General features: G+C 33.7%; 1 protein-coding gene across 12 annotated transcripts in view; it reads left to right on the top strand.

Annotated features, from left to right (window-relative positions):
* Nucleotides 1-22,881, top strand: part of CDC42BPA (CDC42 binding protein kinase alpha) — a 197,866-nt gene that overhangs the window by 154,550 nt on the left and 20,435 nt on the right. For 7 of the 12 annotated variants that reach the window (XM_033099455.1, XM_033099454.1, XM_033099452.1 and 4 more), the window contains 8 exons: nucleotides 8,980-9,063; nucleotides 12,274-12,379; nucleotides 15,592-15,728; nucleotides 16,444-16,583; nucleotides 17,852-17,933; nucleotides 19,711-19,927; nucleotides 20,773-20,835; nucleotides 21,743-22,336. In XM_033099455.1, coding sequence (XP_032955346.1) covers nucleotides 8,980-9,063; nucleotides 12,274-12,379; nucleotides 15,592-15,728; nucleotides 16,444-16,583; nucleotides 17,852-17,933; nucleotides 19,711-19,927; nucleotides 20,773-20,835; nucleotides 21,743-22,336 — 1,423 coding nt within the window. Of the gene's footprint in view, nucleotides 1-5,033; nucleotides 5,139-8,979; nucleotides 9,064-12,273; nucleotides 12,380-15,591; nucleotides 15,729-16,443; nucleotides 16,584-17,851; nucleotides 17,934-19,710; nucleotides 19,928-20,772; nucleotides 20,836-21,742; nucleotides 22,337-22,881 lie in introns of all 12 variants that reach the window. The other 5 variants (XM_033099453.1, XM_033099445.1, XM_033099450.1 and 2 more) reach the window with 1 other exon arrangement.

Below are 22,881 nucleotides of genomic sequence, written 5' to 3'. Positions count from 1 at the left end.
TGCTTGGTTAAGTAAGTGACAGATGAAAAGTCAGCCACTGAAAAGTGGTAATGTCTGTGAGGACGATGATTGAAGAATTACCAGTTATTCAAGTTACATAGAAACATCTCAGTAGAATAGTGAGGAACCTCAGTAGTCCCTGGAACATGAGTGTGTTACGTACCGCAGGACCCATATGTGTAGTTACCATTCGTAACAGAGGCCTCGAATCTAATAGTAGTATACAATCTTTTGTATATATCATGTTTTTAAACAAGCAAATACATAATACTTTTATAAATTTAAAATTATTAAAGTGACAAATATGAGGTATTACTATATAATTACTGTATTTTTGTTTCCAATGTGCTAGAAAGCCTCATTTACAGTCTGAATACTTGCTTTCTGTATAAGTGATGTTATTTAATTAAGCATAGTATAAGAAAGATTTGTTATAAATATTATTGTCTGAATACAAATGGTTATGGAAAGGTCCATATTTTTCATTAATACTGAGAAACACTGAGTGTTTCATTTTAGATGATTCCTTCAGAACTTGGAGCAGAGATTATAAATAGCCAACATGTGGCTTAACTTTATGTTTTCTTACATTTGAAATTCTCCAGAGTAGATATTCAAATCAATATATTGAAAATAACTTGAAAAGTTTTCATAAAGAGAAATAAGTTACAATATTTGTAACTAGGGAGATTACACTTACTAGTCATAACCTTCAGGAATTTATGATTTGTTTTAGAATGTTAAAATATTATATTTAAATTGTCCAAATGGTACAGTATTTCTATAATACTGTTTTTTATCATAAGCTCAATTAACAGAATTAATTATATAACTAAAAATTTGAGGTTTTAAAGTGTTTCTGAATACAAAAAATTAGATTAGTTACTACTTTGTTTCCAAAATATTTCTAGCTAAAGAATAAAGAAAAATTGATAAAAGTTGAATTTTTTGCTGTTAACTTAGAGTTTTATAATTATCAATACAAAACATGTTAGCTTTATGCTATTTTTAATCTATATCAAATCCATATGGTATCTTTTACTTTAAAACCAGGTTTCTTAATAGAATGTTTTGCTACTTGTATTTGTTCAAATCTGTAATAATTTTTGTAGTAAAAAAAAGGCCCATTCAATCATGTTCAATATGAGTCATATTCAATATGAGTAGTTTTAGTAGTTTTTATTATTTAGAAGAAGAACTGAATAATTTGAGGAATTATTGCTTATAGGTAATCTAAAAATTACATCTGATCCAGGGAGAAAAAAACTTTTGTATTTTACTGTACTACTCTAAAAATACATTTTGTGGAGTATTCATTAGGGAAATCCTAATGGATTCAGGAAACATTATGGACTTTTTGCATGACAGAATTTTGCATTGTGGACATTATTGCAGATACTCAGTTTTTCTGCTTTTTGTTCCAAACAGTAGAGCAACAAATAAAAATGACACTGATGTATAGTAGATGTTTCCAATGCCTGTTTATCAGAATAACTCTTTAAAGTATGTTTAATTAGAAAAAAGAATTAATTATTTTTTCAGTAGATTACAGGTTAGAAATATTGAGTGAATTGCTTATACTGTTAAGGTTTGTTTCCAAGATCTGTGGATAATATCTAAATATACTGTCTAATGTTAACTGTTTATTGTTTTTTAGTATTATCCAATTTTTATCATTCTTTCTGTAATTATAAACCCAATTATTGAATTAAGATATCTCTGCTATTGATTATATCATATTTATTAGCTTTTCCTGCATTATTTAAGTAAGTCATTGCTTACATTTAGTACTTAACATTAATTTGTTTACATTAATATTTTATAACAATTTTTTAACTTCTGTGGTTTAAATATATTGATTATTTTTCTTTTGAAGGTAAAAATAACTAATATGCTATTAATAGTTCCCTTGCTGCCATGTTATATCTGAATCATTGCAGTTTAATTATTTAAATTAACTTTAGGTTATCTGTAAATCCTACTATATGGTCATTGAGTATTATGAAAATTTAGTAAAATTAATTGCTTTTTAGTGGATTTAATAAGCCATTAATTAGAAATGCACTGGTAAATATTTAATTATAAAGTTAATAACATCTTGAAAACCACAGTCCTTTTGGTGATACTTAACATTTTGATAAAGAAAATATGTAAGTGGTATTGTATTTTTATCATTCTACTGTTAATCCTCTTTTGAGATATTATTTACATTGATAGTAATCCAGAAAGGAAATGAAATACTAAAATCTATTAATCTGATTAGTTGTTAGAGTCTTTTAAAAGACCTGGAAATTTAAAGTTTGATATTCAAAACATTTTTGCCATCAGTTTATTCATCTTTACCAAACTTTGTCTTTATAAGAAACATGCTTTTGGAAACTAAAGTGGTAATTTTTAAACTTCACTTATATATTATTATTTTTTTTTAATCAGAGTATCATTGTAAATCGCATAGTTCAACTTTTTAGTATGTTGAGTTAATGCCATCTCAAAATATTATTCCAGTATTTTTGCTTATTAAAAATTTTTTTATTTACAAAAACTAACTTGATTTTGTTTAATCTCTGGGATTTATTGTTAGTTTAAGAGCATACAGCTCCAAAAAGCTAATATGGTAATTTTCGTTATTCTATTTTATTATAGTTGGTATTGGGTTATTTTTTAAATTTAAATGTTTTCCACTTCTGAATAACCAGTTTTTAATTTAGCTAGGAAAATCATTTAAAAATCTATTCTCCTTTTTGTTGTTTTTTTTTTTATTGATGAGTTAAAAACTTACTAGGAGGAAACAGTTTTCATAAATGACAATATTTCTTCAGAAGGGCCACGAGATATGTGTTAAAAGCTTCAAGAGTTCTTTAAGACTCACTAATTCATGTAATCGCAAATTAAACTGTGATAGTGCATTTTTCCCTTCGCCCAATTTCGCACTGTCATAATGTCACATTTTCATAGGGCCATGAAACATGCTGGTTTTAACAACCAACTCTGGGACAAGGGCACGGGTTTGATTTTTGGTTTGATGATGTTCGTGATGTAAACCTCCCATTAGAGCATAGTGACAAAATGTCGTAAGGCAGTGTATTCTAATTTTGTACAAGAATGTATATAAAACAGTATGCTGACCTTCTGTCAGCATGTTCACGTGGCTCAAAGAGCAGACCTACTTTAAAATTTCTGCCAGGACTTTTGGAAACAGCAAGTTCTTGTCTTTCTCATTTTTGAAGTTTTTAAAAGTAATTGGATCCAGAGGTAAAAGCCCCTCTATTTAGCTATTCAGCCCTCTTCACAGCGTTGTTCTCCGCCTAGGAATGTCTGATTTCATGTCTTTCATTCAAGCTGTGGGATAAAGGCTTTTGTGTGGTAGGTCAGAAACTTAAATTTTCTTAAGATGACCCAGTTTTTTACATATAACAAGTCCCAAACTTGCATGCTTCTTTAAAACTTTATGAGACAGCTAAGTCAGTTTTCAGCTCTTATTAGTATAAAATATATCAATGCTACTTTGCTTATCAATTCCATTTTAATTGAACCCCCTTCCCTGTGGACACTTATTCAGCTTGCAATTTATATAATTGGATGAAACTAGAAGATTTTTTTTAGAGAGTAAAAGACATTTCTGCCCTATTCCCAAATCAAGATCAAAGATTAATAATTTAAACTGATTACCTTTTCCATGGCTGTCCCTAAGTAAAATTGTAAACTGGGTAAATTTGTCTTGAGTCCCATTTTCTTCTTTCTTTTATTTATCCCTGGTCAGAGTTCGTCAGGAAAGGAGATAATTCGGCCTCCATAGTCACTAAATTTCTTTGAGTACCTCTACTATGGAGTTGCCTGTGGTATAATAAAAAGAATACTGCATTTGGAGTCAAGAGATGGGGTTCAGGCCTGACTGTCCTACTTCATAAGGGATGCTGGTTTTATGAAATTAGCCACATCGCACACATAGAACATCATGACATACAGCTGCTATGCTTCAGTTCAGTCGTTCCAGTTTTTAAAATATCGGAATATTTCCTAGCTGTTGGTAAATAGCTGCTGCTCCTGGTCCCCAAATGCCCTCACTGAGACCCTTCTCTGCACTTTTCCTGACTCCAGTAACTGCAGGCTTACAGCCTGTTGGTGGCCATGTTATCAGCCCCACCAGCGTGCCTGCCCTGGAGGCCACAGGTGGGCACCAGCAGAGAGCTACTACAGTGTTTGCCAGCCCACTAGCAGTCAGTATAATAGTAACCATAATAATAAGAAAGAAAAAGAAAAAAATTTTAAGTACATGTTTAAAATCCTTGAGCCGATGCTCTTGTTATTGATTGTAACTTCTAATCTTAGAGAAGTTAGAAGTACATTGTTCCTGCTGTACAGCATATTTGAAACGTATTCCCTAACCTCCTCTACAAATTACCTTCATTTCCTTTCATTTTAAAAACCCAATCTTAGTAATTTGGAAAATCACCAAACTAAATATATCATCAGTGTGCTCCATAAGATCTTTTAGGGTAAGTTTTAACCCAAAGCATTTTCAGTTTCTAAAAATACTTGGTTAAAAGGGTGCAGCTGAATATGAGTGCTGATATTTCTGCTGCAAAATAAAAAAGGGGATTTACTTTAGTGACAAGCACAAAGCTAATAGGTTAGTCAGATTCTTTTACTTTCAAGGACAAAATTATCTCTAAGCTGTAGTACATATCTCTAGTAAATATTCTGTATTTATTTCTCATGTATGATTTATTTTGTGAAAAGTTGCATGTGGAATACAAGCGAAGAACATATAGTAGAGATCAGTGCTCAAAGTAAGAGATCAACAGTGAAAATTGGAGCATTTCGTTAAGTATTTTCTTAACCTTTGTTTGCATTAAAGCTAGTGGTTATGCCTTTGTATGACACATCCCTAACGTGAATATTCAAACTAAATTTGTTATCCTCCTTTCTCAAGAAATGTTATCATGATCATGCCTTACAGAAATTTGTTAAGAGCTGCTCGTTGTTTAAAAGTGATTTCTTGGGTTTTTGTTTTTCCTGACTTATTTTCCTAGACCGATCCCGTTGAGAACACATATGTACGGAATCCGAACGTCAAGTTTTACATCCAGTCACGGTCCACATCTCCTTCCACATCTAGTGAAGCTGAGCCAGTTAAGGTGCCTCATTGGAGCAGTGTTGCTCCCCAACTTTTCACTTGTGTCAGGAAAAAGGGAGTTGTAAAAACAAGTGAAATCTGATTCTCTTCTTTCAATCAAATATATTGTGTATTAAGTCACAGTATATTGGAGATCATTACATTTGACTGATAATGTAGCTAGGAGTTTAAAACTAAAGTAGAAAATTGTCCCCCAGAATTCAACCTGAAATATACAGAAAATTTATTGAATCATGAAGGTAGTCTTTATTTTAAGTAAAGAGCAATGTAGAACAGAGGACAGAGTTACGTAAATTTTGGAATTATCAGATACACTGTCGCCACTTGGCAGTGTCAGAGTTCCATTCTCATATTTCATTCTTCTAATAAATCTAACAAGACATGACATGACTGTTACTTCATAAGTAGAGCTTAAAATTAAAATTGCCAGTGCTGGCAACTGAACAGTTTATTCTAACTGCTAAATCAGTAATAGGCATTCAACTAAATCATGCCTTTTAATAGTGCAAAAACAGTGTTGTATTTGTACCTCATGTCAGTCAATGGTTTTAAACAGCCAATTGGCCGATTTTCTCAACAGAGATCATTTTTTTTCAACAAGTCCGAAGGATATGTTATACCTTGGTCAACACCATCCTGCCTCAAGATGCAGTTCTGGTCCTTCACTCAGCATTACGGTTCTGACTGAGCTCCTTTGCTTCCCATTTTATCTCCAGAGTTGTGTCTAGCATCCCAGTAGAAGCAGGTAGTTCTGTTTAGAAAGCTCTCTGAAGTGTGAGTTGTACTCAGATTCTGACTTGGTTTTTTCCAACCCTGTGGTAGACTACCTCAGACTGGTTAATGAGAACCTCTGCTTTTTTCGGTTTTCATTGTTTTACTATTTTAAGTTTTAATGTTGAAATATTTCCAGCATACAAAGAATAATTAACACCCATGTACCACTACCCACAAATTTAACATATATGACCATTTTATCCTATTTTTTACAAATTTGTATTCAAAGAAAGAATATTCCAGACAGTTGAAACACCTTTCCATATACCATTCTCTCTTCTCTTTTCCCAGACATATCTAAATACCCTAAAGTTGACATGCATCCTCTCCTTGGTTTCACATGCTTATTTCATTTGTATCCATAAAAAATACATGTTTGTTGTATAAATTTTAACAAAGGTTATCTGTATTTTTTTGCAGCTTTTTTCATTCACCATTGTACTTTTGAGGTTTACTCATACAGATACATGTCCACTTAATTCATTCATTATAACTATTGTATAATATTTCATTATATGAATATACCACAACTATTTATTCATTCTCTTGTTATTGGATATGTAGGTTGTTTCCAGATTTTTATTACAGTCAACACTGAAGTGAACATCCTAATAGCTATCTGCTTTTGCAAATGTGCAGTTTGTTTAGCATATATATCTGGAAGTAGAATTACTGGGTTGTGTGCCATGTGCATTTTCAACTTTTAACTAGATCTTGCCAAATTATTTTCCACAGTGTTTGGACCAGTTTTCACTCCCGTCATCAGTGTGTGTGAATTTCCCATTTTCCCACATCCTCACCCTGTCAGATAGTAACCTTTGCCAATTTGATGGGTATGGAGTGGCAGTTTTGTTCTAATATGCGTTTTCTGATTTCAAGTGTTATTCAGCATCTTTTTATATGTTTATTGGCCATTGGTGATTTGCCTGTTCATGTCTTTTGTCCATTGTTCTATTGAATTATTTTTCCTATTATAAGTGTTCTTTATATATTCTGGATATGAATCCTTAGCTGGCTATGTGCATTGCAGATATTTTCTTCTAGTCTGTGGCTTACTTTAAATGTTATTTGTGGTATCTTTTTGTTTTGCAATAGCTTTTATTTTAAGGTAGCCATGTTTATCTGTCTTTTTCTTTGCGACTTCTGCTTTTTATGTCTTTAAAACAAATCTTCCGTTTGCAGCAATTATAAAGATTTTCTTCTAAAAGTTAAAAAAAGTATTTTTACACGCTTAAAACCTTAATCAAACTAAAATTTATTGTTAGGCATTATGGGAATGGGGTTCTAAACTATTTTTCTCATATGAACAACCAACTCTCCTGTATTTCCCCCAGTGGTTTGTAAAGCTACCTCTGCTTTATGTAAATGGGTCTTTTTGGGGATTCTCTATTCTCTTCCATTGTTCTTGTGTCTGTTCTTGCACTAATATCACATTGTCTTAATTACTATAGCCCTCAAGTACGTGGTATGGTCAACCACTCCCACTCTTACCACCATATTCTTCCTTTCTTCTTGACTCTTTAGTTTTACATGTTACTTTTAGGATCAGCTTGCCATATTCTATGTGGGGCTTTCGATTTATTTGAATTTGTAAATTTATCAAATTGACATCATCGTGATAGTGGGTCTTCCCATCTATGAACAGGATATACATATTATTCAGCTATTCTTTTATTTCCTTCAATAAAGTTCCATTATTTTCTTCATGAATATACTCCATATTGCTTCTTAGGTTTGTTCCTGGGTACCTTTAAGCTTTTGTTGCTGGGATAAACGGGATCTTTTTAAAAATGCACTTTCTAAATCAGGCATTGCAGGTCTTTATGAACCCTGTTAATCTTGTACCCAGCGCTCTTGCTTCACTCCTTTTAATTCTAAAAACTTCTCTTAGACTTTCTACTTAAACTCTAATGACAATTTTGTTTCCTATGAATTGTTTTTTATTAACTTTATATAGGTTTTCAGTCTTCCTCTCATATTTATCTTTTTAAACATGAAATTATGAATTGGATTCAAAATATTTTCAAGCTATTTAAAAGTAAATTAAATTTAAATTAGGACTAAATGCACAATTAAGCAGAAATTCTGAGAAGCTCAACTGAATTCCATTTTAAGGCTATAACACGAGTATGTATAAAATAATCTGCTTTTGGAGGTTGTATAGCAACAAAGGCAATGAGAAACCATCCATTTTTCTCTTAATATTTTAGAATATTCTTTACCTTTATACAAAGCTGGCTTTTTCCTCGTTTGCTTACTTAGCATCCTAAAAGGAAGTCCTTCTTGTCCTTTTTTCACACTTTGCCAGTCAAGTGATGTCTCTTTTCCACAGTAATATCCAGTAAAATCACTGGTTCCTTTTATTCAAAAAACTGTCTTACAATAATACCCCATAAAATAAAGATGTTTCTTGTAACTAAATTTGTGTGTAAATTCTGGATTCCAGTAATATTAAATAATCTAACTCCATTCTTTGGAAATTAATTTCTGAACAAAAATCCTACTGATCTCTCTCTCTCTCTCTCTCTCTCTCTCTCTCTCTCTCTCTCTTCTCTTCTCCTCCTCCTCCCCCCTTCCCCCCCTTCTTCTTTACCCCCATACACATACACAAACATCGACGAAATTGTGTTCCATATATGTACTATGCATTCTGTATATAGAAGTCAAGGAGTTAAAAGAATCTTCTAAATATTTTGATTATAAATCTTGTTAAAAACTCAGATACTTTTTAGAATTAATGTGGCATTTTCAGATGAAAATAATATCCTCATTTTTATGTAGACTATATGCTATTACTTTTTTGTGTTCTTCTGTGGATTCTCTTTTCCAAATTATTTGTTTTTAAATTTCCAGACAAATAATTTTTTACTAATTGAACAAATACTTCATTTGTAGATATTACAGGCAGAAAATAAATTATCAACACTATGAGAATTTTAACTTCATTCAGATATATTTTGCCTTAGTGATGTTTTCTTTGGCTTTATTTACCTTGATTTATCTCTAGTGTGTTTAAAATAGATGGAGTTTTTCATAACATGTATTTCCTTTTTTGCCCCTGGATTCAGACTGCTGACTGTACTCCACTTCCAGTTCACACACCAACCTTAAGGAAAAAGGCGTGCCCTGGTTCAACAGGCCTTCCACCTAAGGTACTCAATCTAGTTATGAGCATGGTGTCTTCTGAAAATAAAAAAGAGAGAGAATGGATTTCTGCTTCTTGTATTTCCTGTGATCTTTATTATTGGTTTCCTTAAAATCACAAACACGAAAGCTTGAAAAGAAAATAAATTCTGTACGAATGGAAATCATCATCACTGAGCAAAGGCAGGAAGAGTGTAAAAAGTTTGTTTTGTTTCCATCTTCTTAAATTCAGTGTTTTGAGGTCTGTTCCAGTGAGGAGTAGTACTTGGAGGATGTGTTGTAAGGAAGGCATTAAAGTTGAGGCCGCTTGTGGAAGAATCTAAGGTGGAGGTTAATAAACCACTGAAAAAGAGAAATATTTAGTGAAAAATTCAGGTGAATTTTTTTTTTTTAATTCTTTTCAACACGACTGTGACCGAAGTATTATATATGGAAGAACATGAAGATTGAGTTGCTTATCTGAAGCTCCTACAAAGAAATTCTAGGAATTGGAAAACTGTAATAATCACTGTCTGCAGAACATAAATCTTGGTTAAACTACAGAATAAGAGAGAATGATGGATCAAAAAAACTAATAAAATATACAAAAGTATAACTGATATAAAAGAAAGCAACAAACAGAATATTGTATTTTGCCATGTGTAATGCACACCCATGTTTTTGGCCCAGACTTTCAGGGAAAAAACCTTTTAATTTTTTAATTCAAATTTTTATTTGTGTACATTTAGGTACTTGTTTTTGTATTATAAAGGAATTTTAGCATTTGTTTTTTTTAACATAGTATGATACAAGAAATTTTATGTAACAGATAATTCCAAAACACAAGAACATATACAAGGTACAAGAAATTTTGTGTACCAGTAACAAATTTACAATATTTACGCATCATAGAAGGCCAAGAACTCTTTGTCATCACAAGTTCGTTGTTAAGTTCAACAAAAACAATTATCGTATTCCAGAATATTTTGCATACAGATATCGCTATTGATTTCTAGAGTTATGCTTTTAACTCACAAGCATAAATAAAAGAATTAAAAATATGTATATAGATACAGAATTAGAGCTACCCATGTATAATGTGCATCCTTATTTTTCCCTCACAAATTTGGGCAAAAAAGTACACATTATACACAGCAAAATATGGTAACCTATGCCAGATAAAGCAAAACTTTGAGGTTAGATAGAATGTGAAAGAAAAGTAAACATAATAAATGTCTTCAAAGAGATAAGACAGGAAGTATGTTGGTTACATGGGGCAGGATAAAGCATTTATGAAGAAAAATAATTTGTAAGTGCTTGACATAAAAATATTAACAGCTGAAATAAAGAACTCAGTAGATGGCTTTATGCAAATGATATAGCAGAAAAAAAAGTTAATGAGATAGAAAATATGAAAGTTAAGCTACATGACAGAAATAGTAGTAATATCTACATAGTAGGGCTTTCAAAAGGGAGTAAAATACTTAAAGAATGCTTAAAAAATAATGACCTAGAATTAAATGAAAAGTCTCATATATAAATATATCATTATGTGCAAAAGAGAATAGATAAGAAAAAACACACACCTACATCCATTATAGTAAAATTTAAGGATCAAGAGAAAAACTCTAAAAACTTTCAAAGAGAAAGAGCAGAGGTCTGTAAACAAATCAAATTGATGTCAGGCTTCTCAACAGCAACACTAGATGCAAGAAGACAATTAAGAAATATGTTCAGGGCCAGCCCGGTGGCTCAGGCGTTTGGAGCTCCGTGCTCCTAACGCTGAAGGCTGCCAGTTCGATTCCCACATGGGCCAGTGGGCTCTCAACCACAAGGTTGTCAGTTGACTCCCTCAAGGGATGGTGGTCAGCGCCCCCTGCAACTAAGATTGAACATGGCACCTTGAGCTGAGCTGCCGCTGATCTCCCGGATGGTTCAGTTGGTTGGAGTGTGTCCTCTCAACCACAAGGTTGCTGGGTTTGACTCCCACAAGGGATGGTGGGCTGCGCCCTCTGCAACTAGCAAGGGCAACTGGACCTGGAGCTGAGCTGCGCCCTCCACAACTAAGACTGAAAGGACAACAACTTGAAGCTGAACAGCGCCCTCCACAACTAAGATTGAAAGGACAACAACTTGACTTGGAAAAAAGTCCTGGAAGTACACACTGTTCCCCAATAAAGTCCTGTTCCCTTTTCCCAATAAAATCTTTAAAAAAGAAATATGTTTAAGTGTTCAAGAAAAAGAGTTTTGAACCCTAAAATTTTGATTCAGCTGTACTATCACTTAAAGCTGAGAGCATGTTAAAAATATTCTTGGATATACAGGAATTTGGTGCGTTTATTATTTAAAAAAAAAAACTTTGAAAATACTCTTGAATATACTAACAACAAGCTATCAGAAATAGAAATTGAGGAAATAATCCCATTTACAGTTGCATCAAAAAGAATAAAATACCCAGGAATAAATTTAACGAAGGAGGTGAGAGATCTGTTCACTAAGAACTAAAAGACAGTAATGAAAGAAATTGAAAAAGACACAAATAAATGGAAAGATACTCTGTTGCTCATGGATTGGAAGAAATAATATTGTTAAAATACTAGTATCGATTTTGGGTCTGTACTGCCCAAAGCAGTCTGCAGATTCAGTGCAATCCCTGGCCCACCCCTCCCTCATAAAAGTGCAGGAAAAGTTATTTCACTTAAAAATTTGATTGCAGTCAAGTCTCACGCACAAAAAGAGAATAAAGAACAATGTATCTTTAACAAAAAGTGAAAGTATGCCATAAAGACATGTCTATAAAACCAATGAAAACTACAATCAATATTTCAAAAGAAATTAAGAAAAATGATAGAAGCTATAAAGTAACAAAATTTCTTTATAGGTGTAAATATGAAAATTTTTCACTTAACTCTTTGCTAAAGAATAATATGAAGAATTGATAAAAATCCTGAAGTCAAAATTTGTGAGCCACAAGAAAGCTCCAGTTTATTTTGTAACTTTTAAGTAGCCTTCAAGAGCAATTATCACTTAACTTCTTCTGTTATTTTAGCATAATCTCAGTATTGCCTAACAAAAATATTTGAAGAGTATAGATTATAGAAAGATGTGGTGAGAAATGAAAAGAATTCATTTTACTCCTATTGAGAAACATTCTAGTAGCTAGTGTGGGGCACAGAGATTCACATGATGAAAATCCTTTAAATAATGAATGTGTATGTTTCTATCGACTTGTTTTGTAGCGCAAGACGCACCAGTTTTTTGTCAAATCTTTTACTACTCCTACCAAATGTCATCAGTGTACCTCTTTGATGGTGGGTTTGATAAGACAGGGCTGTGCCTGTGAAGGTAAGAACAAAATGGTAAGAAAATGTGGCTTTAGAGTCCTAAAATTTACTACCTAAATTGTAATCAAATAACGTTATTCTGGTATATAAATGTTTGTTGTACTTAATCATTAGCTTTTCTTTGGATAACAGGAATAGAGACAATAAACTGAGCACCTTGCTAAAGTCTGTTGAATATTGCAGAAGCTAGACAGGTGGTCCCTAGAAACGTTTTTCAAGAGAGATATATTTAAGTATGTTTCATTCACCTTTGTTTTATTATTCAGATGATTTTGTAGTTCCAAACACCATTAACCTATGTGACAGAAGACGTGAAAGTTATCCTTGAATCTATTCATTTAATTTTAACCTTATTTAATTTATTAGAGAAATTATTATTGAAAAGAAGGCAGTGCAGTATCTTTTCAGAAATAATAAGTGTCTGCCACATGCCTCAAAAGACATTTTATTCCTGGTTTAACAGCAGAGGTTTTTTCCTATCATTCATTGATTCATCCATCACATGTTCGTGGAGGGCCCACTCTGTGCTTCTTGGCCCTGGGGATGCAGTTGTAGATGGGGAGACAGAGAGCCCGCCCTCAGGAGCTCATATTCGGAGAGATGAAAGGTCAGAGGTCATCTGAACAGCAAACATAGTATATGTGTTTGGGCACCACTTTATTTTTCCAAAGACTTCCGAAATGAAAATGATATAAGTTATAATGAGCTATATTATTTCTGTATATTTTAGAAATGTGCCATTTTTAAATCAAATGAGACTTGCTACTGTAACCGTGCCTTATATATAATTTACCAGTTTATCTCATGAAAAAGATGAGGAAATAGTTGCTAATTTAGATTCTAATGCTAGTTTCCATTTCTTGCTGTTAGGGTTGGAAGGGACCGTGAAGGAGGTAGTCAGTTTCCAGCAGGTGCATGTGTTCCCCTTGAGTATACACTGTAGTTAGCTCGCATTTGACTACTTTGAATAGAGGGACATTAACAGCACCTTAAAGCAATGCGTTCTATGTTTGGTTAGTTCTCACAACCAGAGTGTTAGATCCAGATTGCGTTATCTTAACTAGGTTGTTAGATGCATGAGTTTAGAGCCAGAGAAAATGGTCAGGGTTGGGAAGTAGAGATTTGAGAATTTGGAGTGTATGAAGTGATGAATATGAATGACATTATCCAGGAAGCACATGTAGAGTGAAAAGAGACCATGTATGAGGACAGAGCCTTGGGAAACATAGTTAAGGGAGGGGAAAAGGTAAAGATAACAATGTTATCTGAGATGGCATAGCCTATATCATTGACTGGGAAGGTGTTTGTAAAGCCAAAAGAAGAGAATTTGTACAGTTTTTAAGCTTTGCCTTATTTTGGAACTTAGCCAGTATAGTTGACACTTGAACAAAACAGGGGTTAGGGGCAGCAATCCCTACCCCACCCAGCACAGTAAAAATCTGTGTATAACTTTTGACCACTCAAAACTTAACTACTAATAGCTTACTGTCGACCTAAATGAAGCCTTACAGGTAACATAAACAGTCGATTAACACATTTCATGTGTTATGTTATATACCGTATTCTTAAAATAAAGTAAGCTAGCGAAAGAAAATGTCATCAAGAAAATCATAAGGAAAACACATTTACAGTATTTACTGAAAAAAGTTCACACGTAAATGGATCCTCACAATTTAAGGTCAACTGTGCTTATAAATGTCATTTTAAAATATGTTTATCAGAAAGAATCCTGGGCAGCTATTTGGCTTTAGGTTCCTTACCATTTTTTGTGCATCAGAATCATTTGCAATTTCTTAGTAGGAATTTTTGAGATATTCCCAACTCTGTCACCTCCTAGAGTCTCATGTGTCATGAAATTGTGCCTATCTTTTCTTCAAACCCTTTGAAGCCTACCCTATAAAGCTGTGGGGACACATTAAACTATGCCAGGCTTTCTTAAATGTTATGATAATGTAGTTGCAGCCTCTAAATATCCTGTCATTTTTATTTCTTCCTGGTTGATTAAAATTAGATCTAGTATAGGATATTTTGTTGCTTCCACTCCTTTTTGGAGGTAAGATTTTTTTTTGCTCAGTAAAACAAGTTATAACTTGTTAGACAATCTACTTATAAGTGACTGAGATGTCTTGTAGAAGTTCGGATAGTTTTTGACAGTCAGTACTACTCCATCTTGCCTCTCTGTTGGTTTCACAATACCCATTTATGATGTACAATCCATTGCCCCATGTGTTATCCATCATTGCCACAATGATATCCATTCAGTTCCTCTCTTATTCTTTCCCAAATACTCTCCAGGACCCCCCTTCAAGTAGGAATTTTCTAAATAGATACTCTTAGTGTCTTAACACCTCCAAAGAAGCTTGTTTTAAATATTTTAACCTGTAATTCTCACCCAACCAAATCTCCATAAAATTTGAGTTTATTTTTATTTATCATTTTGTCTTATAATCTCAAGTTCATCATGTGAGTGTCAAGAGGTACCCTCGCACTATTGTTAGTAGTTAGATGTGCAGGCTCTGCGCCAGATGGCCTGGGTTTGAATTCCAACAATGCCACAGGGCAAGGCATATGTAAATGGAGAGGTAGTTGTGCCTTTCTTACATCATTACAGAAAAATTAAAAGCACTCAATGAAGTACAGTTATTATCTATCTTAAGAGTAGTATAAAGTACGTATAATAACATCGGTGACTCCCAAAATTTATCCTTAATTGACAACTTTTTAATCATTGAACAATTTCATTTTCAAAAAGAGGGATGGGTAAGGTTTGCCAGATGTTGCAAATATGTCGGGTAATTTCACATCCATTAATGACTTGCAAGAGAAATTTCCGGGCATAGAACAAGTTGCAGTAAGATGAAGCGATAGAGAAAACTCCAGAAACTACTCTTTTAGGAATTCAAAGTTTAAATCAGCTGTTTTAGTCAGAAAGTTAGATGTTTTTTCCTTCTGTTTGCTTCTCATTTTGATCATTAATGTTAACACAGAATAATAATATTACAATAGTAAAAACAAAAATTCACTATTTCTCATTGAAATTCTTTTGGTAAGCAAATGAATCAGGTCCCCAAATAACAAAAACAGTTGTTTAAAATAAAATCAGAAATAAACATTCATCTAACATAGCACCTTGCATGTAAAGAATGCTCAGTGAATTTCTTTTTTGTAAAAATGAATTTGTTGAATGTTGTTTCTTCTTTTTCCTTCCAAAAGTGTGTGGATTCTCGTGTCATATAACTTGTGTAAACAAAGCTCCAACTGTGTGTCCAGTTCCTCCTGAACAGACGAAAGGTCCCCTGGGTATAGATCCTCAGAAAGGAATAGGGACAGCCTATGAAGGTCATGTCAGGGTAAGTATGATTAAGTTGGATTTAGATTAACCTTTTAAGGTTTATTAATGAATTAAAATAAAGTCCAGTCACCTTACAAACATAGTCCTTGACAGAAAATTAGGTAAACAAAATTTATCTAACAATTTTATTTCACCCAAAGTAATGATTTGAAAACAAAAACCTAGCTTTCGCTTGGAAATAAATTCCAAAATGTTTCACAATTTTCTGTGCTGTCCTTCTCTTGTAATGAACAATGTTGAAATCTCCATGAGAGTCTTTGGCACTTGGTCTTGCTAGAGGGAGAGTTGGCATATGCTTGGGAAGTATGATGTATTATCAAAGCATCATCTTACCTGTAATCTCGAGTAATATTTAAAGTGTAAGCTACATTTCATCTTACTACCAAATTTGACTTTTATGCAACTTAGAAAGAAATCCATGAATGTCATTTTAATGAATTGCTAGTGAAAATTAAAATCGTGCCATTTAAAAATTTTTCAGAATAAAAAGTCCTTCAGTGTTAGAATGTATTCTCAAGAACGTACTCTCACATTTTCTCATATGTTATTAGTGGTATATGTGTTCCTTCTGCTACTTTACCAAAGTGGCAGACTTCTAACACATGTACATTATCTTCAGGTTTTCACCATGTAAGTACATATGTGATTACAGAGGCTCTGGTTGACAGTTTGAATTGTTTTTGCTTGTTTGTTTGTTTGTTTGCCTGTCTAAGATCCCTAAGCCAGCTGGAGTGAAAAAAGGATGGCAAAGAGCACTGGCTGTAGTTTGTGACTTCAAACTCTTTCTGTACGATATTGCGGAAGGCAAAGCATCTCAGCCTAGTGTGATAGTCAGTCAAGTGATTGACATGAGGTAAGCTTTCAAAGGTGAAAATAATGTGTATCTTTGTAACATGGGAATAAAAGGTGTCTGATTTTTCTTCTAATTATATTGCTGTGTTTTTATTTAAATCTATTGTGTTAATTTTCTAGTTTACTAATATTGCTACAGTAAGATAATTAAAAATAGGAAGTAGTCGTAATAGGACAGTTTGTGTGTGTATGTGTTGAGTGTGTTGGGGCTAGGGTTCAGAGAAAAGAAGCTAATGTTTGAATCCGAAAGTCCCGCTTAAAGGTTGCTGGGATATTGGAGGCCTAACGTGTGGGATTTATATCATCACCGAAAATAAAGGCTTAGAGTATAATTCCAATGTGAGGAAAGGAAATAGAAATCTCAAAATCAGACACTCTCTTGGAATATATACTGAACTGGTAAACATTTAAGTAAGTGCATCTCTTGAAAGTTTCTGGTCTCATTTTTCAGACTCTTCCTCTGCCCCTTGGAGTGTTCTCCCTTACCTCTCGTAACTGGAGGCATTCTGGAGGGATCTTATTAACTCCCATAGCTTCAGCCAATCTCCTGCATTGATGACTTCAAAACATATACTTCCAATTCAGATCTTCCTCCAGCACTCAAAACTAGGATGGCTCACACTAGCATTTCATGCCAGCATCTCTAACATGTTATCTTTCTTATAAATATGGAATATGAAGGGATAAATGCAAGATACATTACCAAGGAAAATCTGACAGAGCCTGCTCAAGGACTAATTGTAGAAAGATAGGGAAAAGAATCAAAGATAAGACGTCAAATTTCCAAGACCAACAGAATGATGATACCAATAACCAAATTAAGGAAATCACAAAGAATAAATTATTGTGGAGCAAATCTGTTTTAGGTGTTGGAAGAACAGTAAAATATCAGATGAACTGTGTTGAGGGCACATGAGATGTATTATGGAAAGCAAAAGGGTCCAGTCTGCTGGAGACTCTGGAGCCCGACCAGCATTCAAATCCCAGTGCTACTTTTATACTTACTGGCCTGGGACTTTGGGTAAGCCAGGAATTGTTTCTACCTCTCATATCATGTGCCGCTGTTAAACTCTTGATAAATTATTAATACTTTGGGCACTATCAATTACAATGGAGGAAAAAAATCGAACTTTTAAAAATACTTAATTTGGATGCTTTATGCAATTAAGTTTTGAGGATTGCTTCATGTGTGTTATTTGGATACACACCTAAGACCACACACACACGTACCTGCATAAACTGACTTCTAATGTTCCACTTTTCCTTCAGGGATGAAGAATTTTCTGTGAGTTCAGTTTTGGCTTCTGATGTTATTCATGCAGGTCGAAAAGATATACCCTGTATATTTAGAGTAAGTATGTGCTATAATTTGATCACTGAATTATTTGTTTTTAATGAGTATGTTTCGCTTCTCCATATAGATCACAAGCTTACTGGGAATAGAACCAAATCCTGTATTCATTTATATACTGGTATCATTGAATACTTGTATGTGTAGACAATTAATGCTAAGTAAATATTTAATTACTGAAAGATCTGTATTTAATTAAATAATTAAATATTACTTAGTGAAAGCCACATGATTATATGGCTGCTAAAATAGGCTTCCCGTTGGACAACATTTTTGACTCACAATTGAATTTTCAAATAAATACTACCATGTGGAAAATGAAATAAGTGTGAGATTTCTCAAGTTTTTTAAAAATAGAAGTTTCTTCTAAAATCTCATTTAAAAAATTAAGGTGTGTTTCAGTTATATTGCTTTGCAGTAACCACTCCAAAACTTAGTGGCTTGACCGATAGTGATTTGTTTTTCACCATTCTGTAGGTCTTTTGTTGTTGACTGGAGTCTCTCATGTGGCTGCGTTCAGCTCATTTGGAGCTGGAATATCCAAAACGACCTTACTCTCGTATCTGGGGTTTTGGTGCTGGCTCTTTGCTGGGCGGTCTCAGTTCTCTCTGTGAACTCTCTCCATGTGGTTCAGTGGTCTGGCTGAGCTCTCTGGCTGGCTTCCAAGAGAGCCAAAGAAGCTGCCAGCTCTTTTATAATCTAGGCCCAAAACAGGCATAATAACCCTTTTGCTTTCTGTTAGTCAAAGCAGGTCATGAGGTCAGCCCAGATTTAAGAGGAGGAGAATAGACTCCACTTTTTGATAAGAAGAATGGAATTCCATAGGCAGAATTGTTGGCAGCCATCTTTGGAGGCTATCCACAGGGCAGTCTTGAATTGGTGAATTAAGATAACAGAGGCAAAATGAAAGGACTACCACCCGAATGTCATGCCTATATGCTTAGTATCTGTGAATCTTCTATGTGAGGAAGGTTATACGAAGACTATACTTAGTCTCAATTCCCATACAAACAACTGTTTATTCTCTCTGTAGCCACCAAGGGAACCTAAAGAGGACTTCTTATCTATAACATAAAATAGTGGGATTTTATTGTCACTGATGCTTAAATTACTTTTAATAAAAGATCCATGTATATAAAATTTAAATCTGTTCTAAGTGCTGTTTGCATAATGATAAGCTTTCATTTAAATAGTAACTAAAGTGATCTGATCTTCTCTAAGATAATGTGAGCTATTGTTATGAAATAACACAGCATGTAAGTATTTCTGAGCATTTCTGACTTTTTGAAACAAGTTGAAAATCAACATGGTGTAGTGGTTACAAGCATGAGCATGGGATCCCAGTCTGCTGTGTGCCCTTAGGGAAATTAACTTGTCTGCATCCCACTTCTTTCATGTATAAAATCAGGATGTAATAACAATACCTATCTGATGAAGATGTGGAGAGGGTTGCATGAGTTAAAGTGCTTTGATCAGTGCCCAGTAATGTCAATGTTAGTTGCTGTTACGTGAGTATATGCGATGCATTTTTAGTGATAGTATTCTAGCACTTCATAGCAAAGAAAATAAAAATGTTACTAACATTTAGAATGGTACCTGCTACCTTCGCTTTGCCATGAAAGCTAATGCTAAAACCGGTTATTCTTCTGATTAGGAACAGCTAAACTCGTTAAAGGAATCACTTAATGAATGCTCATTTTGTTGGCTAGCATAAGCATCAAACTCGCTTAAAGGTGTCTGTTTTCTAAAATCATGAATTTTGATTCACTTTTTCTAGGTCACAACTTCCCAGCTCTCAGCCTCTAATAACAAATGTTCGATCCTGATGCTAGCAGATAGTGAGAATGAGAAGAGTAAGTGGGTGGGAGTGCTCGGTGAATTGCACAAGATTTTGAAGAAAAACAAATTCAGAGACCGCTCAGTCTATGTTCCCAAAGAGGCTTATGACAGCACTCTACCCCTCATTAAAACAACCCAGGCAGCTGCAATCATAGGTATGAATTTATAACATTTATCATGTTAACGTAATTGTTTACTAATCGACCTTGTCAGCAAGGATTAGCTTTCATCTAGGAATCCCCAGTGTCCAGCGTAGTATGTGTCGTATCGCAGATGCTCCGTGTGTATTGAGTGAATGAGACCATATTAGAGTTTTGTTTCTCAGTAAACACTTTTCAGATATGTTTTCTTCTGAAAAAGTAACAGCGCTAAAAATTAACCTATTAAATATATTCTCTGCTTGCGTGAAAACAAGCTGTTTAATTTCTTAAAGCATAAGTTTCCTATGTAAAATATAGATACTACCTGCCTTGCACAGGTTATTGGGAAGTTTAAATAAGATGTAACACATAACACAGAGTGCCTTGCATATAAAATGCTCTCAAATAAATGGCAGCTCCTATGTCTGGAAGTTTAAATTTTTGTTATATTCCTTTGTACACATCCAACTCTTTTGTTACTTTCTAGTAAATAATGAAACACTTAGTGAACTGCAAATGCCTTTTACAGTCTTTCCCTCCCAAAACAAGAAATGGAACTGGACCCCGGGCACTAACAAACTAAGTTTTTAATTTTTTTTGCCTTTTATTAAATAAACATTTACTTCGTTTTTTAAGTATTGATATAGATTATTTTTAAATTATTGTCCTATTAAAAAAGACGAGATAATATTTACGACTGTAATCTAAAAAGAAATTTAGTAGTACAAATTGTTATTGCTATTTTTAAATTATTTATTTCAGTGTTGTTGTTTTTTTACCAAATTTTTAAATTATCTGTTCTATAAGTTTTACACAGTTTTTTACCTAATAGAAATGTTTCATATTTATATCTTGCATAGATCATGAAAGGATAGCTTTGGGAAATGAAGAAGGTTTATTTGTTGTGCATGTCACCAAAGATGGTAAGAGAACACTTAATTATTGTGGGGTAACTTTAAACCATATGTTCTTAGAAAATTTTAAACTCAAGATTCTAAATTCTAAAAACAGTAGGATTTGCTCTTATTTATTCTATAATTAACATTTTTCAGACCTAATTTAATAAGTCAAAAGATAATTTTTTAATATCTTTAATGATCCTAAGTTCTAAAACTTCCCAAGTGTGGATTGTCTTTCTTGTGTAATTTTATTTAATAGTTCTGCTGTATGACCTCAGATTGCATTTCTAAAGAAGGTACATGAAAGAAAATACAACTTGATTTTTCCATTGTTCTAATAGTACTAGAAGAGGTAATAGTCATTAAAATGTGTTTGTTTCCCACAGTTTATTACAACAGATTTTTCTCCTGGAGAGAAATTAAATATTGGATGAACTAAAAAGGAGCCAATTTAATTTAGCATTTTTGAATACAGTGTTCTATCTTTATATCAAGTTAGATCATGGGAAAACAAAGCATTTAAACTTCATTAATTTGTTACCCATAAAAATACCTTTAGTGAAATATGAGTTACTCATTTTATAAAAAATAGAAATCCTATGGTAAAGTTCCCTGGAATTTAGTGCCAGTAAAAAGGTTTGTTTTGTTTTTTGAAAATCTGGCATGCTTTTATCACACAGGAATTCTTTGCCTTGGCTGCCAAAAATCTCAGTGCTAAATTTAATACTTTACTATAGGTCAGTTAAATTATCTTGTAATGGGTGTAATTATCTTCCTTTTTCTCCATATGATTTCTGAGCTCTTGTTCTTCTCTGTGCATCTGTCTTTATAATAAATTGACGTATGTATATCCTTTTGACTGTAATTGGGATATGATTAATGAATAAACGACATTAATTTGCATCTGATTTATTACTGTTCCTTTGCATAGAAATTATTAGAGTTGGTGACAATAAGAAGATTCATCAGATTGAACTCATTCCAAATGATCAGCTTGTTGCTGTCATCTCAGGACGAAATCGTCACGTACGACTTTTTCCTATGTCAGCTTTGGATGGACGAGAGACTGATTTTTATAAGCTGGCAGAAACTAAAGGTTGTCAAACCATAACTTCTGGGAAAGTGCGTCATGGAGCTCTTACATGCCTGTGTGTGGCTATGAAAAGGCAGGTCCTCTGTTACGAACTATTTCAGAGCAAGACCCGTCACAGAAAATTTAAGGAAATTCAAGTCCCATATAATGTCCAATGGATGGCAATCTTCAGTGAACACCTCTGTGTGGGATTCCAGTCAGGGTTTCTAAGATACCCCTTGAATGGAGAAGGAAGTCCGTACAGTATGCTCCATTCAAACGACCACACACTATCATTTATTGCACATCAACCAATGGATGCCATCTGCGCAGTGGAGATCTCCAGTAAAGAGTACCTGCTGTGTTTTAACAGCATTGGGATGTACACTGACTGCCAGGGCCGAAGATCTAGACAGCAGGAGCTGATGTGGCCAGCAAGCCCTTCCTCTTGTTGTAAGATTCTCCTCCTTTTGGCTGTCGTACCTTCCTGTCTCTTTCTGTTCCTTCCACTTCGTCTCCTAGAAGTAGTCATTGTTAAGAGCAGGTTATTTTTTTAAGTCATCCTTAAGGTTTTTCCAAAGTATTATGTTGTTTATGTGAAGTCTCCATGTGTAGTTAGTCCAACAGTTCAACATAGTCATGCATATAATTAAAGGTAATCTTTCTATGGAATTATAATTTACTTAGAAAGATTTTTTTAACCCATGCTATTATTGTATTTTGAAATAACCCTAGTTACCTTCATGGTCCTGAAAAACATAGTGTTTGTGATTATTCATAGGTCATAAGACTTCTGGAGAAGTAGTTATCAAGTGAGTTATTTAATCAGTTATGTAAAGATATCGTCTAGCATCTATGAGAAGTGTTATTCACTTTTACATTTTTTATCTAGATAGGTAGATATTTAAAATTGCTTATTACAGGGGCCGGCCCGGTGGCTCAGGCAGTTGGAGCTCCGTGCTCCTAACCCTGAAGGCTACCGGTTCGATTCCTACATG

Source organism: Rhinolophus ferrumequinum, chromosome 27, assembly GCF_004115265.2.
Source record: "Rhinolophus ferrumequinum isolate MPI-CBG mRhiFer1 chromosome 27, mRhiFer1_v1.p, whole genome shotgun sequence".
NCBI lineage: Eukaryota > Metazoa > Chordata > Mammalia > Chiroptera > Rhinolophidae > Rhinolophus > Rhinolophus ferrumequinum.
This window is presented reverse-complemented; position numbering and strand designations above follow the sequence as displayed.